The sequence below is a fragment of the Epinephelus moara genome, chromosome 3 (genome assembly GCF_006386435.1).
Source record: "Epinephelus moara isolate mb chromosome 3, YSFRI_EMoa_1.0, whole genome shotgun sequence".
NCBI lineage: Eukaryota > Metazoa > Chordata > Actinopteri > Perciformes > Serranidae > Epinephelus > Epinephelus moara.
The window spans coordinates 16,280,050-16,300,316 of NC_065508.1; the positions used below are offsets into that span (position 1 = coordinate 16,280,050).

Consider the following 20,267-nt stretch of genomic DNA (forward strand, 5'->3'; position numbering starts at 1 on the left):
TGTTGACTGGTGACAGCTCCATTGTCATGAAATGTGAGGTTATGAATTAAAAGTGTCATTGTGGAAAAATGCCATTGTAAAATAATCAATCAATCAATCAATCAATCAATTTTATTTATAAAGCCCAATATCACAAATAATAATAATAATAATAATGCCCTCCTTGCAGGCTCACTCAGTTTTACAGCTCCATTTCTTGATTATTGATTTAACTTCTCTCCGGAAATGTTCTTGTATCCATCCACTTCCTTTGTGCTTTTCAATCACAGTCTCCCCAGAAGTGTTTGGAGTGTTCCCTTGTCTTCCTGGTGGAGCCTTTGCCAAAATACTGACTCACAGATACAGCTGTACAATCAATCAAATTCCCCTGCCCATACATGTGATCTCAATAATAGATTATTAGTGTGCTCTAAAACTTTGTAAAATTAAGATATGAATATTTTCCATACTTTTTTGGTACTTTTGCACTGTGGGTCACCTTGAGAACTCTGTAACCTGTACACTTATCCAAGGTCGCCCATAGAAATGATTGGACCCCTGATGCTGTCTCTCTCCTACTAACACATACATGTGAGCTGTGAGAGTGATGGGGGGGGGGGGGGGGGGGTCACATAAGCCAGCTGCTACAATATTTATTAGTTATATATTCAGATAAACATGATTATTGCTGGCATAAACGTGCCCCCTCTAGCGGCTGGGCCCCAGAAAGCTTTCCCCATATTACCCCCCTATGAGCGGCCCCACATGAAGACATCAAGTAGATAGACAGATAGACCCTTTATTGTCAGTGGATGTTATACAACAAAACTTTGTTGGAGCAATCCATTTAGCAGCATATAAATGTTACACATGCACCAACACACACTCACTCATCGCGTCAGTCTCACAGTCACACACACACATTCATATCTATATGAAATACAAACACTGAACACAACAAGTCAATGTCTCACGTTAAATAGCATCCCTTTATTGAAAACAAAGGCTGCAACTTAACAAAACCACAACAAAGTAATATGTACACAACAAGTTACTGAGTTTGTTTATACCCATACAGCTGTGTGTGCCTGTGCAGCTAAAAGCACATAATCATTTCTGTTGAGTCATCTTCGTTCTTCCTGATTGAAGCCAGTTATGAAAACATACTGATACTATTTCAGTGCTCTCGGGCGGAAAACAAGAGAAGGAGAGACGTGGCTGCAAGCTAATGACAACATCTTATCAACATGTGGGTGTTATTGATGCTTGATGTGGACAGATGCGTAGGCGTGGTTAGATGTGGGTGGGCCAGCGCAAGCCTGTGTGTTTTTTTGTTGTTGTTTTTTTTAGCAGTGTGTTTGATAGAAGAAGAACAGCAGACAAACGATCCAGGAGAAGGAGCTCTTCAGAAAGAAGCTCACAGCCGAACACGGGGTAAGATGCTCTGCAGAGGAAGAGAAGTAGGATGCAAAGAGTTGACAAAATCCTCTTGAATGTGTCTCCTACTAACTTTTTCCTCATGCTCACTCCCCCAGATCCAAACACACACACAGTCAGTCCACCTACCTTTCTCCACATTGATGTTGGCAGGCTGCCCAGTTACTTTGCACATGTATGTGGTGTTGTGTGGGAGTTTGTCTGTGTGGCCTCTCAGGGTCATCCTGTAGCCGTGAGGCTCCAGCTCCACCACTTCGCTGCTGTCTCTTAACTGGGCATCTGGTGGTGAACCACTCACATTGTTGTTAATCAGGGTCTCTTTGGTGCCAGAGGACCAGGAGAACTCATAGGTAGTGATCTTGTTGGCTTTGGGCTTGATCTGACAGTCCACTCTCAGGTCGTTGTCATCTTCAACACACACGGTTATCAGGTTGCACTCTGCTGGGATCAGCAACACTGGGGAGAGACACAGAGGTGATGAGAGCATGTGTGGAGATAGATTTAATTTAACAACTTATTACAAGTCTACACAAAGATCTCCATATACCAGTGACAAAATATTAAATGATAACAGGTAATTCTCACCTCCCAGAACTCCGAATAGAAACAGAAACTTGAGCATGATGGAAAAGCACCCATCCAACTTTGAAAAACAAAAGAGACAAGCAAATTGCAAAGAGCATTTATAAAAGTGAAATATAGCAGTGTTGTTTTGCTGTCTCACTTGATTGAATTATGATCCATTTCATAAATCAGTGCCTCTCTACCAGCAAGCTGCGCTCTCCAGATGGTTGTGAGGTCATTTTGGGTGAGGTCATGATGTTGTTTACTGTAACCTCATGTGCGGCGACAACAGATGATCAAAAACAAGGGAAACTAATTAAGACAGACTACATCTTTTGCTGCAGCGTCCATGACTTTTGGGTCATGTGCCGACAAGGTTGCACTGATCTAAATTGCTGTATATTCCCTCTAGTTGCCTCCAGAACTTGATCTGAGGCCACCTGTGGCCAAATCCAATGACTGGACATGATTCGGAGTAAGAGATGGCTTTGTTTATCAATGCTTTATTGATTATTTGTTTAACTATTTACTCGCATTTCTCCTCTGTCCTTGACACAGTTTTGCCTCAATCAGTTTCCAAAGTCTACTACTACATAATGAGTTTTAAATGTTAAGTTATAGACTAATGTCTACACATGTCTTCATGTAGGTATTCTCTGTTATTATGCCCTGCATACCTACATGTTCTAGCATATTCCTTGTCTCCCTATTTTGAACCTAGTGCTCATATTTATTCCTGGAGCTGTAGCTGAGCATATCTGAGGAATCTTACCTCCCGTCAGGGCTGGATGATGAAGCAGCTCCTTCCTGCGTGCTGTTGTCCGGCTGGAGGATAAACAGCTGGTGGCTTCAGTGTGCAGCACTGCAGAGCATCACACTTATGAGAGGAGGTGGGAGCGATACAGAGAGGTGGAGAGAGAGAGTAGGAGGGATAAGGGTGGACCAGAGAGCGCTGATTCGCCTTTCTCCTCTGCAGTGCCTGACGGAGGAGACCATGGAGGGCTGCAAAACATCATCATTTTCACAAGCAGCATGTTATGACCTTGTTCCCTTTCCTCTCTGGTCCTCTCCTCATCTTCGTCTCATTTCCTCAGCTCCACTCCTGCCCTAATTTCCCTTCATGTCTCTCATGTGGTAGCCATCTTCATATTTCCATTTTAATAGCTGCTCTTATACATTATAAATGAGTTAGGCAGAGATTAGAGTGGTTACTGTGGTGTGCTCTATCTAACAAGCATATACCTCTACACCCACTGAAAAATGCTGACTGCCTTACATTATTCTTTTCAAAGAACATTAAGAGATACATCATTTTGGTGACATCCTGTTTGCACAGTGCAAATGCATATTACCACAGGATGAATGTGTGACTACCTAGAAAATTCTAGCACTGTCATACCAAATGACTCATGTAAAATGGCTCAGTGTCTCCACCCTGAGGCCAGTAGACAGAATTTCACAAAGTAAGCCGGATGCAGACTCACAGCCTGAATCACAAGGTGCCAGTGGTGGGCCGTGGGAATTTTAGTGGCTGCTGTATGTGTGTGGACAACAACCATCCACTTTTTTGAGAATGAGACAGCTGAATCCTTTGACAGTATAGAACAAAACATATGCTTGGGAAAAAAGTAATAAGTTGTCTAAATAAAGTGGAACATTCACCCACTTCATAGTCACAGAGCACTGTGCTGTTCCCAGCATGCTCTGTGCAGACAGCAGGAAAACAGCTGTACAGGTCACTTGTTTATTTGGACCAGTGATACTCAACTTACAGCCTGCTGGAGCTGGAGCTCGTCTATCAAAGAAATAGTGCCAGGGAAGGCTCCCTTATACCAACACATTCTCAATCCGACCTCGTCACATATTGACGTGCTTGGTCATGGACTTTCCACGTCCAGATACGATGTGAAAGATACCCTGGGTGCGTTGGTTGTTGATGTTCTGGGACACCGTGTCAAGTTCTGCCTGTTACATGCATTGTCTTCTTTCAAAATACACTTCCGTTTTCACAGGAAATTTAACGTTTACATACAGTCTCTTTCAGAATAAAGGCACTACGATGGTACAGCACTGCAAATTGATGTTTGTTTTTTTTCCCTCAACAACAAACACACATGGCTGGACTTAGGCAACACAAGCACGTGGTTAGGTTTAGGAAGAAAGAACAGAGTTAGGCTTTAGAAACTTACGGGATACGAACACTGCTCTCTCGGATGAAAGTTGGTGCTTGTTGGACCCATCCACCATCCATCCCATCCACCCTACATGGACATTTGCCACCTTAACTTTCATCTTCGTCCTGCTGCGTTTCCCCCTGATGCCGCTGGGCGCCAATTAACTATAACGGCAACTAGCCGTGGATCATGCCGACGTTAAAGGATGCCTTTTTCCGTTGGTTTCTGACGCCCCAAGTCACTGCCCAAGCGCCAGATTTTGACAACTTTGGAGTGAGACCGGGCTCCCTATACATTATAATTGTTTATTAATTGGCCCCTAGCATCTTGTCATTTACAAAAGTGACCCTGAAGCATAAGGATGTAGGTTTGGTTTCAGCTTTTGAGGGGACACAAATGAAACTGGGGGTTTGGGATCCTCCTCCAGGAAGCTTTAAGCTTTAAAGACTTAATTTTTTCAGCATTCTGGTGAATTTTCATGTATCATTTTTTGCCTTTTCTGCATCAGTTTATTATGGAAATGTCTCTAATTCCATCAAAATAAAAGTCTTCTGCTACCTGAGGGACAAATGCACATGTTTTAAATATTGAGGGGGCTGTGTCCCCTACATCCCCCCTGAAATCTACACCTATGTCCAGGCAAAATTAGTTGAGAGTCCCTGACTTAAGGATAAACAGGTAGATTTCTCACATTCATACCATCAGCAGTCAGCCCGTCTTATATTTTTTAGGCCTGAAGGAGTGAACCCAGAGAAAAAGGGAGAGAGACAAATTTTAAGAGCTACAAGGAAAAGGAGTCATAACACAGAGGCATCTAAATTATTAAATAAGCAATGATTATAAAAGTAATTTTGTGTAACTTCCTGTAATAATTTTGCTTCCCCTGATCCCCCAATGATATTACAAACATATTTCATATGAATTATGTGTGACATACATGCAGCTATTTTGCATTAGCAGCATGTTTGTGTGAAAAATGAATGCCCGCTGGAACACGTATCTCTCATCTTATCAGACAGCCGTGTCATGGTTCCACCTACATCATATTTTCTCTTTCATCTTCAGGCACATTCAGACAGCCTCAAACTCTTCCCTCCTACTCCCAGAGTGCTCTGCAATGTTCCAGTTTCAGTCATTTCTTGCCTGCCTGCAGTGGCGGTCGCCTCCTATTCAAATCACCTGACCTCTGGGCTTACAGGCTAGGCCAAACCATTTTGGAATCATATGTCCTGTCACCTGGCTGTTAAACACATCTTTGAGATACCTTAGATTTATTTCACAGGATAACCTCATAGCTGCATGTCATCCAGTTCACAAAAAAACAGCTTCAGGGATGTGGAGCACTTCATAAATGTCTTCTAATTCATCTTCCTCTGACTTCTGACTGACTAATTATGCCATGTTGAAAGCCTATCTCCTCTCTACAAGAAACTAGGAGGCAGGATATATGATGTTAAAGGTGAAGTGTGTAAGATTCAGTGGGATTTGGTGGCGTCTGGCCGTGAATTGCAGATTGCAACCAGCTAAAACTTCTCACAGTCAGAAATCCTTCCGTGTTCATTGTTCAGGAGGTTTTTACTATGTACAGAATTATCCACAGAGGTCTCTTCCTCACCAAAACAAACAGACCAGGCGATTAAAACCGCTATTAACCATGATTAAAACACTGAATAAAGCAGTTTCCACGTTACAACATGCTGTAGTGTGCTCACCCCTAATGTGTGCTCACTTTTCTCTGATCCAGATGTTCAGTAGATTTTTACAGTGAGCCAAATTATGCACAGAGGTCTCTTCCTCTCCAAAACAAACAGACCTGGTGATTAAAACTGGGAAAAACAGATTTAACTAATGTTTCACGTTACAAATCCACGTATTTCCAATGCAGTTTGGCATGTTGCTGCGGGCGGCTAGTCCAGCACCTGCTAATGTGTGGTCGCCTTTTTTCTCCGACAACACAAGATCCAGACGTTCAGGAATTTTCATCAGAAGCCAGATTATCCATAAAGGTCCCATCCTCTCCCAAATGGACCAGGTGATTTAAACACTGAATAAAGTTGTTTCACATTACAAACCAGTGAAACTCCGGTGGTGCTCATTGCAGTTGGGCCTCTTAGTATGGTGGCCAATGCGGGAAAAAAAAGCAAAAAAAAAAAAAAGCCAGTGTTTGGTTTGTCCATTCTGAGCTACTGTAGAAACATGGTGGTGCAACATGGCGATCCTCGTAAATGGAGATCCGCTCCCTATTTAGATATAAACAGCTCATTCTAAGGTAAGGCAAACACAGCAATTCTTATTTTCAGGTGATTATAAACTACTTGTTCTTGTTTTTTACCAAACCAACAGACAATGTTAAAAGAAAGCACGAACTCAATAAAAGTGGAATAGAACAATCTCATGATTGTCCTTTTTACATCGAAACTTCTCAGCCTCCTTAAAAAGAATAGGCATTGGTTTGCCTTCTTACAGATGCTGTCAGTGTTCATATCAAGATTCAACTTGTCATCTAAGACAGAGCTCAAATACTTATACAGCTGCACTGCTGCCACTGGCTCCCGAAAATCAATAAACATCTCACTGGTCTTAGACACATTAATGTGGAGGAAAGACTGGTCACACCAATTAACAAATTCATCCAGCACTGGGCCATGATCATATTCTGATCCGTGAAGAAGGCTTACAATAACAGAGTCATCTGCATACTTAAGAACAAATCATGATACGTGATTACTCTGACATTCATTAGTGTGTAAACAAAATAAAAGAGGAGAAAGAACACATCCCTGATTGCATCCAGTAGCATAAAAACAGGCACTGGACGGTGTCCTATTAAGCCTGACCCTCTGAGACCTGTTTGTTAAAACGTCAACGAGCCAACACACAATGCTAAAATCCAAATTAACATTAAATAAAAGTCTGTGAGCTAAACATGTGGCTGAATACAGCTAAAAGCAGAAGAGCAATCAATAAAAAGCAAACGTGCATGATTCATATTCCCCTCCAAATGTCTCAGAACAAGATTTAACAAAGTAGCTGTAGCATCCTCCACTCCTCTAGTTGCGCTATGTGCAAACTGTAAGGGGTCCAGCATGTCCTGTGCAGAATATAAGAGTTCAGATTTGACAATGTGCTCAAATGTTTTCATAACAAGGGATGTCAAGGCCACAGGGCGATAGTCATTCTGGTGCTTCAGATGCCTCCATCAGGGCAGAGGTTTTGCCTCCCTAAATGTAGCACTAAGCGTTACAGATCGCCCTTTGTCCCGTCTGCTATTGCTTATCTTAACCTGGAGTGACCACTAATTGTCTATGATTTACCCCTGACAGTGTGTGAGATGGGATTCTGTGTGTTATGTACTGTACTGTTCTACCTGTTCTACCTGTGGACACTGAGGTCCCACAAAAACACCAAGCGTTTGGACAAGCTGGTCAAAAAAGCTGGCTCAGTGCTTGGCAGGAGACTGGACCCACTAAGAACTGGGGTGCAGAGGGGCACATTGAACAAACTGAAAGCTATAATGAACAATAGCAGACACCCTCTCCACAGCCTCCTGGAGTGACAGAGGAGCAGCTGCAGCAGTCGGCTCATCTCACTGCATTGCAGAACAGAGTGTTTCAGGAGATCCTTCGTCCCCTCGGCAATAAGACTGTTTAATTTCAGGAGATCCTTCGTCCCCTCGGCAATAAGACTGTTTAACACCTCCTGAATCCAGTCACACACATATACTTACACACATCACATTAGCCACAACTGGCTGGACTGTGGAATGGCCATTTTTATTTATTTATAAGCCTTAATTTCTATTTGTGCACTTATTTTAACGTATTTTATTTTGTTTTTTGTCTTTTATGAGCTGCTGGACAGCTCATACACTGAAGAAAACACACTTCCTACACCCTGGACCTTTAAGTCAAGAGGACCAATCAGTAATTTGTATGCACAAATGATTAAAGGGAAATTTCGGTTAATTTCAGCCTGTCTCCTATCGTCCTGAATTTGTTTCAAGTGACTAGTGACATGAAAATAATAGTTAGCATGTTAGCCGTTAGCCTAGATACAGCCAGGGCGCATAGTAGCGTCAGACCTGTTAAAACGTAAGTGAACGGGCAACCTTCAAGTGCAAAGTTAATTCACTAAACAAGCTTTTTATCCACAAAGACCACCTCATATCGTTAGGATAAATGTCAGAGAACATATAGAAAACGACATGTAAACGTGTTGTCTTACCATAGGTGTACCTGCCATGTTTGTTTATTCCTCTAGCTCTGCTTTCCAAAGCGCGGCCGAAATATGGCGAGAACAAGCAGCAATCTCATACCATGCCTGAAATCTCGCGAGCTCTAGATAAAGCCCAGCTGGATACTACTCCAGGTGGAGGTGTCTCGTCCTCGATCACATCCAGACCTTGAAAATAAGGCTGCAACCGCTCCCATTCCTTGCAACAGAGGCATTCNNNAGAGGAGGAATGGCTGCTGCAAGGCTGCGTAGCTCTGGAGATTGGTGGTGTACCAGTGAATGCTGTGCCCCAGTGCCCACAGAAGAGGAATGCCTCTGTTGCAAGGAATGGGACCGGTTGCAGCCTTATTTTCAAGGTCTGGATGTGACCGAGGACGAGACACCTCCACCTGGAGTAGTATCCAGCTGGGCTTTATTTAGAGCTCGCCATATTTCGGCTGCGCTTTGGAAAGCAGAGCTAAATGGTAAACAAACATGGCAGCACACCGGTAAGGTAAGACAACACGTTTACATGTCATTTTCTATATGTTCTCTGACATTTATCCTAACGATATGAGGCGGTCTTTGTTGGAAAAAAAGCTTGTTTAGTGGACTAACTTTGCACTTGAAGTATGCCCGTTCACTTACGTTTTAACAGGTCTGACGCTACTATGCACCCCGGCTGTATCTAGGCTAACGGCTAACATGCTAACTATTATTTTTATGTCACTAGTCACTCGAAACAAATTTAGGATGATAGGAGACAGATTGAAATAAACCGAAATTTCCCTTTAAATCAAGAGCAAACACTGCATGATCGTCCATTCATTCATTTATTGATTTATCAATTCATTCATTGAAAAGCCAGGCAGAACAATAGATCCAAGCTCATTGTTGAGAGGAGGCATCAGGTACAACAGCACAATGTGTGGTTATGTGTGGGGGACCACAGTCACTCGGCTCTAATTCCTGTAGCTCCGTCCCTGTCTGGGCCCCTAATTGCATCTATTGAGTCTGCTCATTAAAAATAGCCTTACTGCGCCTTTTTTCCCCCTAACTGTTCACACCGGCCGGCGGCTTGCTCAGCTCAACTCAGCCCGCACACACATTGACAGATAGATAGTAGTCGGTCGGGACTGGGGGTAGGCTATCTCGGAAATAATCTGCCCACGCGTTAAGCTGCTTTATCCCCGCCAAGCCTCAGCCGGACAGAGACTGCTGCAGCTCCGTCACCTCTCACAGGGAAGTCGGAATTAGAGTGGCAGAAAAGAAAAAGTGACACACAGGCTGCGGAGTGAAGTTTGACAAATCTTTGTGAATCCCAGGGAGCGTGTGTGTGTGTGTGTATGTGTGTGTGTGCTCTGTTTGTCGCATACATGGAGACCTGACCGGACCCTGACAGGCAGACCTGAAGCTGAACCCGCTGCCGTGTGCTCAGTCTGGGAGGCAGGAGGCGTCAAACAAGTGTACACTGGGAATTTAACCACAGCGAGAAGCTGGCAACGGAGGTTTGGGCATGGACAGCACTGGATTTTGGATATTCCTGATGACAACTTGTGTTATTCCAGGTAGGCTGCTCTGCTTTCCTCAGCACCTGTTAAGTAATAGTGATGGGACTGTGGCGGTGTGAGTCCAGGTGACATGATTGATTTCTCTTTCAGTATACCAATCACAAAGGAAGAGGGGCAGACACAATGGAGAGGTCGAAAAGTAAAAGGAACATGGATCATTTCAAAGTAGAAATCACAGCATCATAGATATAAATTGGATCAAATAGGTAGTTGCTTCATAACCCTCTGTACCTTGTACTCTCACGAGCATGGTAGTTTAAACATGTTTCTACTTCTGCTATTATTTTGATCAATTTGATTTTAAAACAGTATTACATGTCATTTAAGTGTTAATTAAAAGGCATATCATCACCCACATCATTTTAATCACAATTTAATATAAGAGCAAATTTTAAAATCGAAAAATTAATACCGGTTTCTGAATAGTCACTCTTGATAAAGGGCTTATATGTTGTAATTTATAAATTAATTATTAATAGTTATTTACCACAGTTTTATAATTTGTTATAAGCCATTAGTGCAAACAGCTTTTGGGTTGCCAGATTGTGATGGTAGTAAGATTTTTCACATCTTTGTAACCCAGGTGTTCTTCTTGATGACTTACAACTGACCTGTGAAGGATCAACAAATGATTTATCAACTATCACTAAAGCCATTAGTTCAAACTTATCAACCCTACATAGGGTGAATGTGATGATTTTTTTTCATTATTTTTAAGATTAAGTTAATTCTGAATATAATGAAGGCTAGGGACACTCAACCTGCTTTGCCCAAGGGCCACTTTTGCAAAATGTCAGGGGGCCAGGTAAAAAACAATATAATATTTATCAGTATATGTAATAAATTAATTTGATGCTTGCAACCTTTCGATGTTTGCTGAGGCAAATCCAGGTCAGGTGTAAGCAGGGGTGTCTCTAGGATTTGAGGATATTTGGGGCTTTGTGGGGGCCTCTGTCAGGGGGGTCCAGTGGATCCTCCTGTTGCACTTTCTTTCTTTTCTTTTTTTGATAATAAGAGCACTATTTCAATTCTTTTTTATGCACTCTGGCACCTTATTTACATTCAAAACACACAAGAAGATTCCCAGCATGAATCAAGTTATTTACATTTTGAATTACAAATGGTAGATGGGCCACCCAGCATTGTATTGTGGGCCAAATCTGGCCCCTGGGCTGGAAGTTGATAAATACTGCTGTAGGTTTAAGGTCCTTTAAATATGTCAGCTCAGTATGTTGCTCAGCATGTTAGTGCCAATTTTGCTGTATTCGATGCAACTCTGACAGGTGTAGGAGCATCAAACTTCATAAACTTTATATCCAAATGATTTAAACTAAACTCTTAAACTATGTGACTTTTACTCCTGATCAGTGCATAAGCCAAATTAGACCATTTCAGCAGCTTCTTACATCTTTCAGTCGACCATACACAGTTGTCAAACTTGCCTTCTTTCGGCAGGTGCACTGGTGTAATCACACTAAGATGTGTCCGCCCCTGCAGATGGCATCCCCATATCTTACAGTGTGTGTGTGTGTGTGTGTGTGTGTGTGTGTATGAATGGACTCACTCTTGCCTCATTGTAACAGGTGCAGCTGTGTAATCACACTAAGCTGGGGCCAAACATGCAGCCGGCATCGGTCTTGTGGCGGTGTAATAAAAAGGGGGGTGATGGTATACATATTACGTAATGACAAAAGCGATTGTGGCGGCATACGGATGTGTTTAGCTGCTGTGACATCTGCTGTGATTGCTTTTTTCACTCAGTCAGTGGTAAACCCCCCCCCCATGTGCTAGCTGAGCAGTAATGTGCTGGTGTGCATACATGTGTGTATGTGTTATTACTGATTGTGAGTCCACGCCATGTGTGGGATTGTCATGTTGAAGGACAGAGCAGTGGATTAGAGCTGCACAGGGAGCAGGAAGGGTATAACAACATGATCGCTGCCAAGTCCCTGCCTGCCGACTGTTGCTGCAGTGTGTCTGTCTTCCCCTGGCTGGTGCACACTCAGAGTCTGTCAGCCTCTGTCGGGTGCCCCAGCAGGTTGTCACAGGCAATCACTGATATGTTTTCACATGTGAGTTTGCAATCCTTCACTGCTGGAAGACACAAAAAAGGCTGACTGAGACTGACAGGCCGGCATGCTCATGAATTTTTGCATAATCCACCGTCCGCAGCTGGAACACACAGAAGCTACCCCAAAGAAATAATCCAGCACAAGCACACAGCCATTCTGTCCTCTTCCTCTTTTGTTTGTCTTTTCTTTGTGCGCCTCCCTCTCCAGAGTCAGCCCGTTTAAAGTCTTTTCCCCCTTCATTGTCTCTCAATCAATTGATCTTCCTCCACAGATATTTTATTTATTTCTCTCCATCTCCTCTCTCCCTTGGGTTTTTATTCTCCTCTCATGTCCCAAAACACAGACGCAGCAGCAGTCATCATAATCCTGTGAGCTGCCTGCTGAACACCGGCCAAGTGCACACTCCACGTTCCTACAGTGCCACAGATTACACACCCACACAAACACGCACGTGTATCCATGCGTGTGTGCACGAATCCCAATCAAAAACAAAGAGAGATTATAATCGATTTAGTGGAAAATGAGAAGAGAGAAAGTGATTTCTCATTTCCATCAGGCAAAAATCAAGAGGGACACACATGATTTGAAGTGGATGTCCAAAAGTCAGTTTCCATTGTTGGTAAAGTTTGCTGTCACACTGCAGTCTGTTAACTGCTATGTGAAATAACAGCCCAGTCACAGGTATTGCTGTGCAGTTGTATCACAAACCAGCTGAACCTCTGTCACTTTCAGGCTGCACGTAGTTATGCAATGACAAGGTTTTACTCCGAGCATTGTGTGTGTTTTTGTGTGTGTGTCAGTCGGTCTTCATTCTGCATCAGGTTTCCCTGCACTGTAAATCACAGGGCCAAAGACACAAACACAGTGTGTAATCCCCGATCAATCACAGATTTGATGGCCTAAAGATTAAACAGTTAATCCGTCCTCTTCTCTTTCTCTCACTGTGCTTTTTCATTTTCTCGTCTGTTGCAAGAGGTCAGTTTTTTAGCATCTGTGTGGCCTTCTGGTGGCTGAAGGTAGATGTGGTTTGTTCAGCACTGAAACGTTGCAGTTTAATGTGGTGATCTTTACTAACAGCACCATTGCAGATAATTACGTCCAACTCATACTTGTAAACACCTAAAATAGTGACTTGGTGCCACTGTGACAGAACAGTTGGCGCTTTGATTTTCTCTCTGCTTTCTTTTTCAGTTTTCTCTTTAATTTGGCCAAACACTAACCTCTATAAATAAGCTGATTGTAAGTTTTGGTTCAGGTTCCTTTTTTATCCATGAACAAAAGTTGCAGATTTAGGTTTCCCTGTTTAAAATGATCAGGAGTACATTTTAAAAGGACTTACTCCTGTCCAAATATCTGTTGATTTATGGCTGCTGGTTATGGGTTTTGTGTTCGACTGGTCTTTAATATTTTTAGCCATGCTAGCAGCATGACTTAATGTATGTATGGTAGTCTTCATAGGTGTGTGTGTGTGTGTGTGTGTCTGTACCACTTGGACTAAAGTATCTCAACTTTTTGACAGAATGCCGACTGAGTTTGGTGATCCCATGACTTTTCCTCTGGCTCCACGCTGAGGGTGATATTTTTGGCTTCCAGTAATTCGTCTTACAGGGATACTTTTCCAGTTTTCAACCAGGTCTGTGTCAGCGCGGTGTGGTGGTCAACAATGTTAAGGCACCCCCGGTGCCACCTAACCTGGTCTCACTCCGAAGTCGTTGAAATTTGGCACTTAGGCAGTGACTTGCGGCATCAGACACAGACAAAAAAGTCGTCCTTTAATGTCGGCATGATACGCGGCAGGTCGCTGTTATAGTTTAATGGCACCCAGCCACGTTGGGGGAAACGCAGCAGGACAAGAATGAAAGTTAAGGCGGTATATGGTAAATTTCCTGTGAAAACAGAAGTGTATTTTGAAAGAAGACAATGCATGTAACAGGCAGAACTTGACACGGTGTCCCAGAATGTCAACAACCAACGTGCCCAGGGTACCTTGCACATCGTATCTGGACATTGAAAGTCCATGACCAAACGTCAATATGTGATGACATCAGAGTGACAATGTGTTGCGCCGCCAGCTCCTCCTCCTGCCGCAAAATCTGCCAGATTTTTGCTTACGGCATAGTGAGAGTTCCTGGTGCTTCCAGCGCGATGACACAGACCTGTGACACAGGTGTCTTTGCACGGTTGATGCCACAGTTTCCTTGTTTGTGTTGAGTTTAGACAATAAACTGCAGGACCAGTTGCAGAGCAACCATTGTATTTATTCACTCCACCAAAACACAGGTTGAATAAATGTCCATTTCTTTATCTTATCCAAACTGAACACACAGCTTTAATTATGTTGCACACTGTCCACAGCCACAACCTCCACAACCACACAGCAGTCAAAAACCTTTTGCCCTTCCAGGGTGCAACACCTGATGGCAACAATGTTGTTCCTACCTTTATACCCTAATACTTTGGTGTACACATTCATGTCTCGCTTGGAATGAATTGCAGTGACTTTGGTGACGCTTTCATTTAGTGACATCATCAAGTCAAATTTTTGAATTTGACATCTTGAAAAATTGCCAACACTCCCCATCAGCCTCAGCTGCCCTTTGTGTTAGCGTTATGAGCAAATTAAGAATAATGAACATAGTGAACTTCATACAGTGGCCAGAACACTCTGTCTTAATCTCAAAGAGAATTTCTTGCTTAAAGAAAAGTTAAATTAAAATAAGTATCATATCTTAGGTTTTTGCCCAGAAAGCCCACAGCAAAACGGGCCACTGTTTCTCTGTTGAGCTCTCACGCACATGAGAAAAGGTTAAAAATGGCTCGTCACATAATGAGAATGATGAAGAAAGATGGAGGATATCCACTCAGGATACGAACAAAGAGCCCAGCAGCACGCTGTGATGCTCTTGCTGTTTTGCATGTTACACATTCAAGTGTGAAACAATATTGCTATTGTTTTGTCATGTTCCCATGGTGGTGTCTCTCCAGTGGGCTGCTGTTTATAGATTTTTGTCATGAGGGCTGGTGAGGTCATTTCCCATGGTTTAAACAATAGAAGAATGTGAATGGACACAGCGGAAGAGAGGAAGGTGGGAGAGATGTGGGGCACCAACGAGATATGAAAGCATGTGTGTGTGTGTGTGTGTGTGTGTGTGTGTGTGTGACAGTGAGGTAGGCTCTCTGTCTGCTCTGCCCTCACCTAAAGCCCCTAATCAGCTCAGTAGCAGAGCTCAGTGGAGGGCGGGGGTCTCTCAGTGGGATACATGTGTGTGTTTGTATTTAGAGGATAGTGTGTTGAGACAAAGAAATAGATACAAAAACAAGTGAAAGGCATTTTATCATCCTGATACAAGGCAGGGTTGGTAGAAATTACAGACTGACTTGAATCTTTTCTGTATTTACTGAGCATGTTTTTATGTATGGATAGAATGGCGAGGAGCTATTAATGCACCACAGATCTTCTTGTTTTCTTTCTTTATTATCTGCTAATGTTGGATAAAGCCAGGCTGCCTGTTTGCAGTGATTGTGCTAAGCTAAGCTAACAGATGTTAGCTGTAACTTTAACTTCATTATATGAGAGTGGTATCAGTCTTTTCAGCACATTTCAGAAAATGTGATCAATCAGCTGTTTTAGTTATAAAAGTTTTATATTAATGTGAAAATAAAGTTTAAATCATTGTCCTCGTCCAGTTGTGGAGCTACAGACATTTCATTCTGCATCCAAATTGCTTTTTCAGTTTTTATGTTGTAACCCAATCGTCTACTATGTTCATGGATTTACTTTGCATGGGCTAATATGTTTTTGAGGAAATCTAAAATGCCAGCGAGGTTAGAATTACCAGCACATTTCATTGAAATTGATTTAGCAGTATAATGTAAAAACAAGATGGTAAATGTTGAAAGGTCAAAGGTCAAGACAACCACTGCTCTACCCAGCCTAGTCTTGGCAAGGTGCTGGAAACATCAGTAAGTCCAAACTGGTAAAAAAAAAAAAAAAAAAAGATTTTCGCACACTTACATCTATGCAGTATTTAACTTTATTTTTGAGTTTTTGGAATACCAGACCTTCTTCAGAGCAGACGTATGCTGTGATGAAGGTCTGATAGACCAAAATCTCAACAGTTAAGTGAAATACTGCATAGATGTAAGTGTGCGAAAATCTTCTCTACCAAATGTTGAAAAGTCTACCATAAGTTCAGTGACATGTTTTATTTGTAATTTGACATTTTACTGGGTGATTGAGATGAATTTACACAGGTGTGATGCATTTTAATAATGCAAGTGCTTATTTGGTGTAAATATTAGATATTTGGAGAAATTGAAGAAGAGGCTGAAGCTGATTGTCACTGTCAAAGCAAAGATTGCTAATCAGCAAATGTCGTCAAACTGAGAATTGGTAGAATGTTACAGATCTTTTTTTTTTTTAAATATAAGGCTGAACCTGATGAAACCAGGACTCAAATTATCACAGAAATGTCCTCGAAACAGCAAATGTTGTCTCAGATAAACTCTCAGTTTAACATGAATCACATGAAGCATTTCTCTAGCATTGTGGCACAGTCAGGGTCATACATTAACAATAGTTTCCTATGAAGCATTTAATAATAACATCAAAACTGATGAAAAAGTTAAACTACTGAAGGTCTTATACGTATGGAGGTTTAAAAACTGAATCTACAAGATATTTCAGCGTAGGATTTTGTAACTGTGAGCTGTCCATTTGTACAGCAGCAACCGGACTATAATGCAGATGCACTTTAATATCCTAAATGCTGTAATCTACTTCCACTGCTGGCCTTCTTCCCTCCAGACAACCCGCACACAACGGTTTATAAAAGTGGGTGCAGTGAACTCCTGCTCTAATACAAAACTATTAAACTTATTAATATAATGAAACACATGCAGCTCAGATCGTACTCGGCATCATGAGATGATGTTGGTCGTATTTTTAATGATTGATGCCAGCAGTGCAGATGGGTTTAAAAGGGCTTTCTCTACAAGCTTTTGCGTGTGTATTTTTGCATGCATAGAACATGCACAATGTACCTTATACCGGATACATTTTTGCATATTAAATGCTTTCTCTGTAGATTTATATTATAAAACCAGACCAAGCAAATCTATTAAAGTAGGGAGATAATAAATTCTGATCATCATAATGTAATTGAGGCTTTGTTTGCAAGTTTTTATCTTTCAGGGTGATGAGAAACTAGCTCAGCACTAACATGTTGGGCATTTTCTCTGTAAAAAAAAAATGCATTTTGTGTCCTATAAATCAGTTTAAAACAAATCATAATGCATTGAAATTCATTGTGAATTACATTCTGACTTTATAGCTCAATGTAACCTATGACACCAGCGAATTCATCAACATATTCTTTTAAATGATGCAGGTTTTAGGAGGCAGCAAAGCAAACCTATTGCAGTATAAGGAGCCCAGAACTTAAGTGTAAGAGAGAACCAAGTAAGACAGTAAAAAATACCTTTAATTAATTGAAATTTAAAAGTACAGTTTTGTGAGAAATTGGTCTCCTGGTTTATGAGAAGTTGAACTATATGAATCAATCTGTTTCCCAGTGTCTCTCAGTGTTTTTCTCCCTGTTAAAGTGTTTTCTCGGGGGGCAGTTTTTCCTGTGAGGAAGGCTAATTGTGATTTGTGATATTGGACTTTATAGATCAAATTGAAATTGGAATAACCATTTATAAAGCCCTTTGAGGCATGCTTTGTAATTGGGCTACAATGAACTTTGACTTGACTAATCTGTGCAGCACTTTGGGTTGCCTTTGGGTATGAAATGTACTGTAGAAATAAATTTGCCTTGCCTTTTTTGCCTTTAGAGAGATTTTAAAATTGCAAAGACTCTGATTCTTCACTGTATCTCAGAGCTGATTGGCTTTCTGTCCTCGCACAGACTCAGTCTGTGGTTGACCCTTATTTGGCTCATTGTTGGAGGATTTTCTTATGGTATTCAGACATATGATGCCGTTTCTAACATTAGGACCTAAGAGTCCCTTTGCACTCCAGAGTTGGTCATAGTCTGCAGATCAGATTCTAAATGAACTTGTTGCTTTCTCTAACATAGAAAGTGTTTATACAATGTTTTTATGCCTACTTCTCCTCACTTGTCTTCCCTTTGATGTATAATTATTACATTAGAAAGATTAACTTAAAGAGGGCTGTTCCAAAGTATTCTAAGTACACAGGGCCCTGGTGTCGTAATACCCTGTAAATCAAGACTAAAGTCTGAAACAATCAGTCACAGCCAGTTGAAAGAATCAATGTAATGTGTGATTTATGTCTTTGTTCTGTTAAAAGTCTGGCTGCAGAGTTATGGACGAGCTGGAGTCGACCCAGCAGGGGAGCTAGGTGTTACAATAATAGCTGTGATGTGGTAAAAAAATAAAAATGGATAGCTTTTTGAAGCTTTAGGTTGAGTTAGAGGCCTTGTAATTTTGCTTTACTGGAAAGTAGAATTGTCCCGATCATGTTTTTTTTTGCCCCTGATCCTGATCCAAGTAATCTACTATTGAGTATTTGCCAATATCGAGTCCCCATCCAATGCTTCTGTTTTCTAAGTTGATACAGCACAGTGAACACTTCAGGCACATTAAAGTAATTAAAATCAATCCAGTGTGTATGATTGACAACTGAATTGCTCTGCAGTGCATTAAGAAAAAGTCTTCTTGGCCTTGTCGCTGTCTTGAGGGAATGTCTCTGTTCCTTTGAGAAAGCCACTTATTCTCCAGTGTTTGTTGCTTCAGTGCAGCCTTTGCCTGAGTTACCTGAATGAACCGTATTTCATTCAGAGTTTATTTCCATTTATCTTACATCTTTTGTGCACATTAGGCTACATCAATATAAAACTCTCATGTGCTTTTTGCTCTCTGCGCTTTTGTTACACTTTGTAGTCGCATGGTGAGTGTGTTTGTTTGTCGTAGCTTCTGCACGTCTCTGCCCGTGGTGAAACGCCATGCACCATAAATGCAATATACTGAGCTGAAATTAAATTAGTGCTCATAATTTTGAATAAACAATCTCAAACTGCTTTTCGTTGTCGGTTATGGTGTGTTGTGTTTCCCCGTGGGTGGGGCTCAGCCCCTGCTCTTACACACACACGGGAGCTCAGCAGAGTGGAGGAGAAAAGGAGAGCAGAGAGTTTGAGACAGCTGCACTCCACGTGTCTCATCATGAAAGCTTTGCGAGTGAAAGCACCTGTGTGACAGCTGACGTTAAACAAAGGATCAGATCCTCTATGTAACTAAGTACAGTCAATCCTGATCAGTTAGAAAATGCTTTGATTGGCCAGCAAGATTCTACGCATTCAAAACATATCCCAAATATCTGTGTTCTCCGTGATTTTGAAAATAAAGTCGAACAATCTTAAGAAAAGTAATGGTATTTTCTTGGTTTCCTACAGTTTGCTGTGCATTACGTGATTGCTCTGCTCATATAGTAGTATCCCCGTCAGACTGTCTAAAACACAGAGCCATGTTTGGAGCTCTCTGAATGAGACAGTTAAAAGTGGCTGTGCGCTGCTCCTCATGAGAGGGGGAAAACCAAAACAGAAAACCCTTATGATCAGGCGTAAATCTCTTCATTGTGTGGCTTATTGTCTACTTAAATGTGAACTCCACCACCTCCAGTAAAGTCCAGCTCACAGCTGCTTCCCCAAGCTCTTCAGTGGGAAGCACATGCAGTGACACAGAGCTACCGGTCACAGGATGCATATCTAGCTGGCGGAGCCACATGTAGCTACAGTCTGTCACACGTTAACAAGAAACAGCAAAGCCAATCCTATTAGTGATATTGGGTTAGGGAGGCGGGACTTGTAGTAGAAAACGAGATCTGTTAACTATTTGCATACCCTTGACTAGACACTGATGGACAACAAGTTATTTTTAAAGTTTTTGTTCAAAGTCATTGCTTAGCACAATTAAGCAGTTGCTGGATATTGGTAGATACATGTACCCACCCAGTGCTATGCTCTTGAGTAACAGTATCTGGGCCAGTTGAATAATTCGTATATTTATGCTGGAGAAAACACAATGTCCATTCTTTTTTATTCAGTGAAAGATGTTTGAATTGTGTTTTGGGATTAAATGAGAGATATAGTTGTGTGTTGTCAGCATAACCGGTAAAATATATAAAGAAAAAATGTAGTGGGGTAAAAGGTACACAGAGAACAGGATTGGACCCAGCAATGACCCCTGGGGCACGCCGCATATTAAGCTTTGTCTAAGCCAATCAGTAGAGTAACTGT

General features: G+C 41.7%; 1 protein-coding gene across 1 annotated transcript in view; it reads left to right on the forward strand.

The window, feature by feature from the left end:
- The first annotated feature begins 9,462 nt into the window (after positions 1-9,462).
- LOC126387798 (nectin-1-like) overlaps positions 9,463-20,267 on the forward strand; it is a 30,438-nt gene continuing 19,633 nt past the window's right edge. The window contains exon 1 of the mRNA XM_050040469.1: positions 9,463-9,934. Within this exon, the coding sequence (XP_049896426.1) occupies positions 9,883-9,934 (52 nt within the window). The 5' untranslated portion in view covers positions 9,463-9,882. The remainder of the gene's footprint in view (positions 9,935-20,267) is intronic.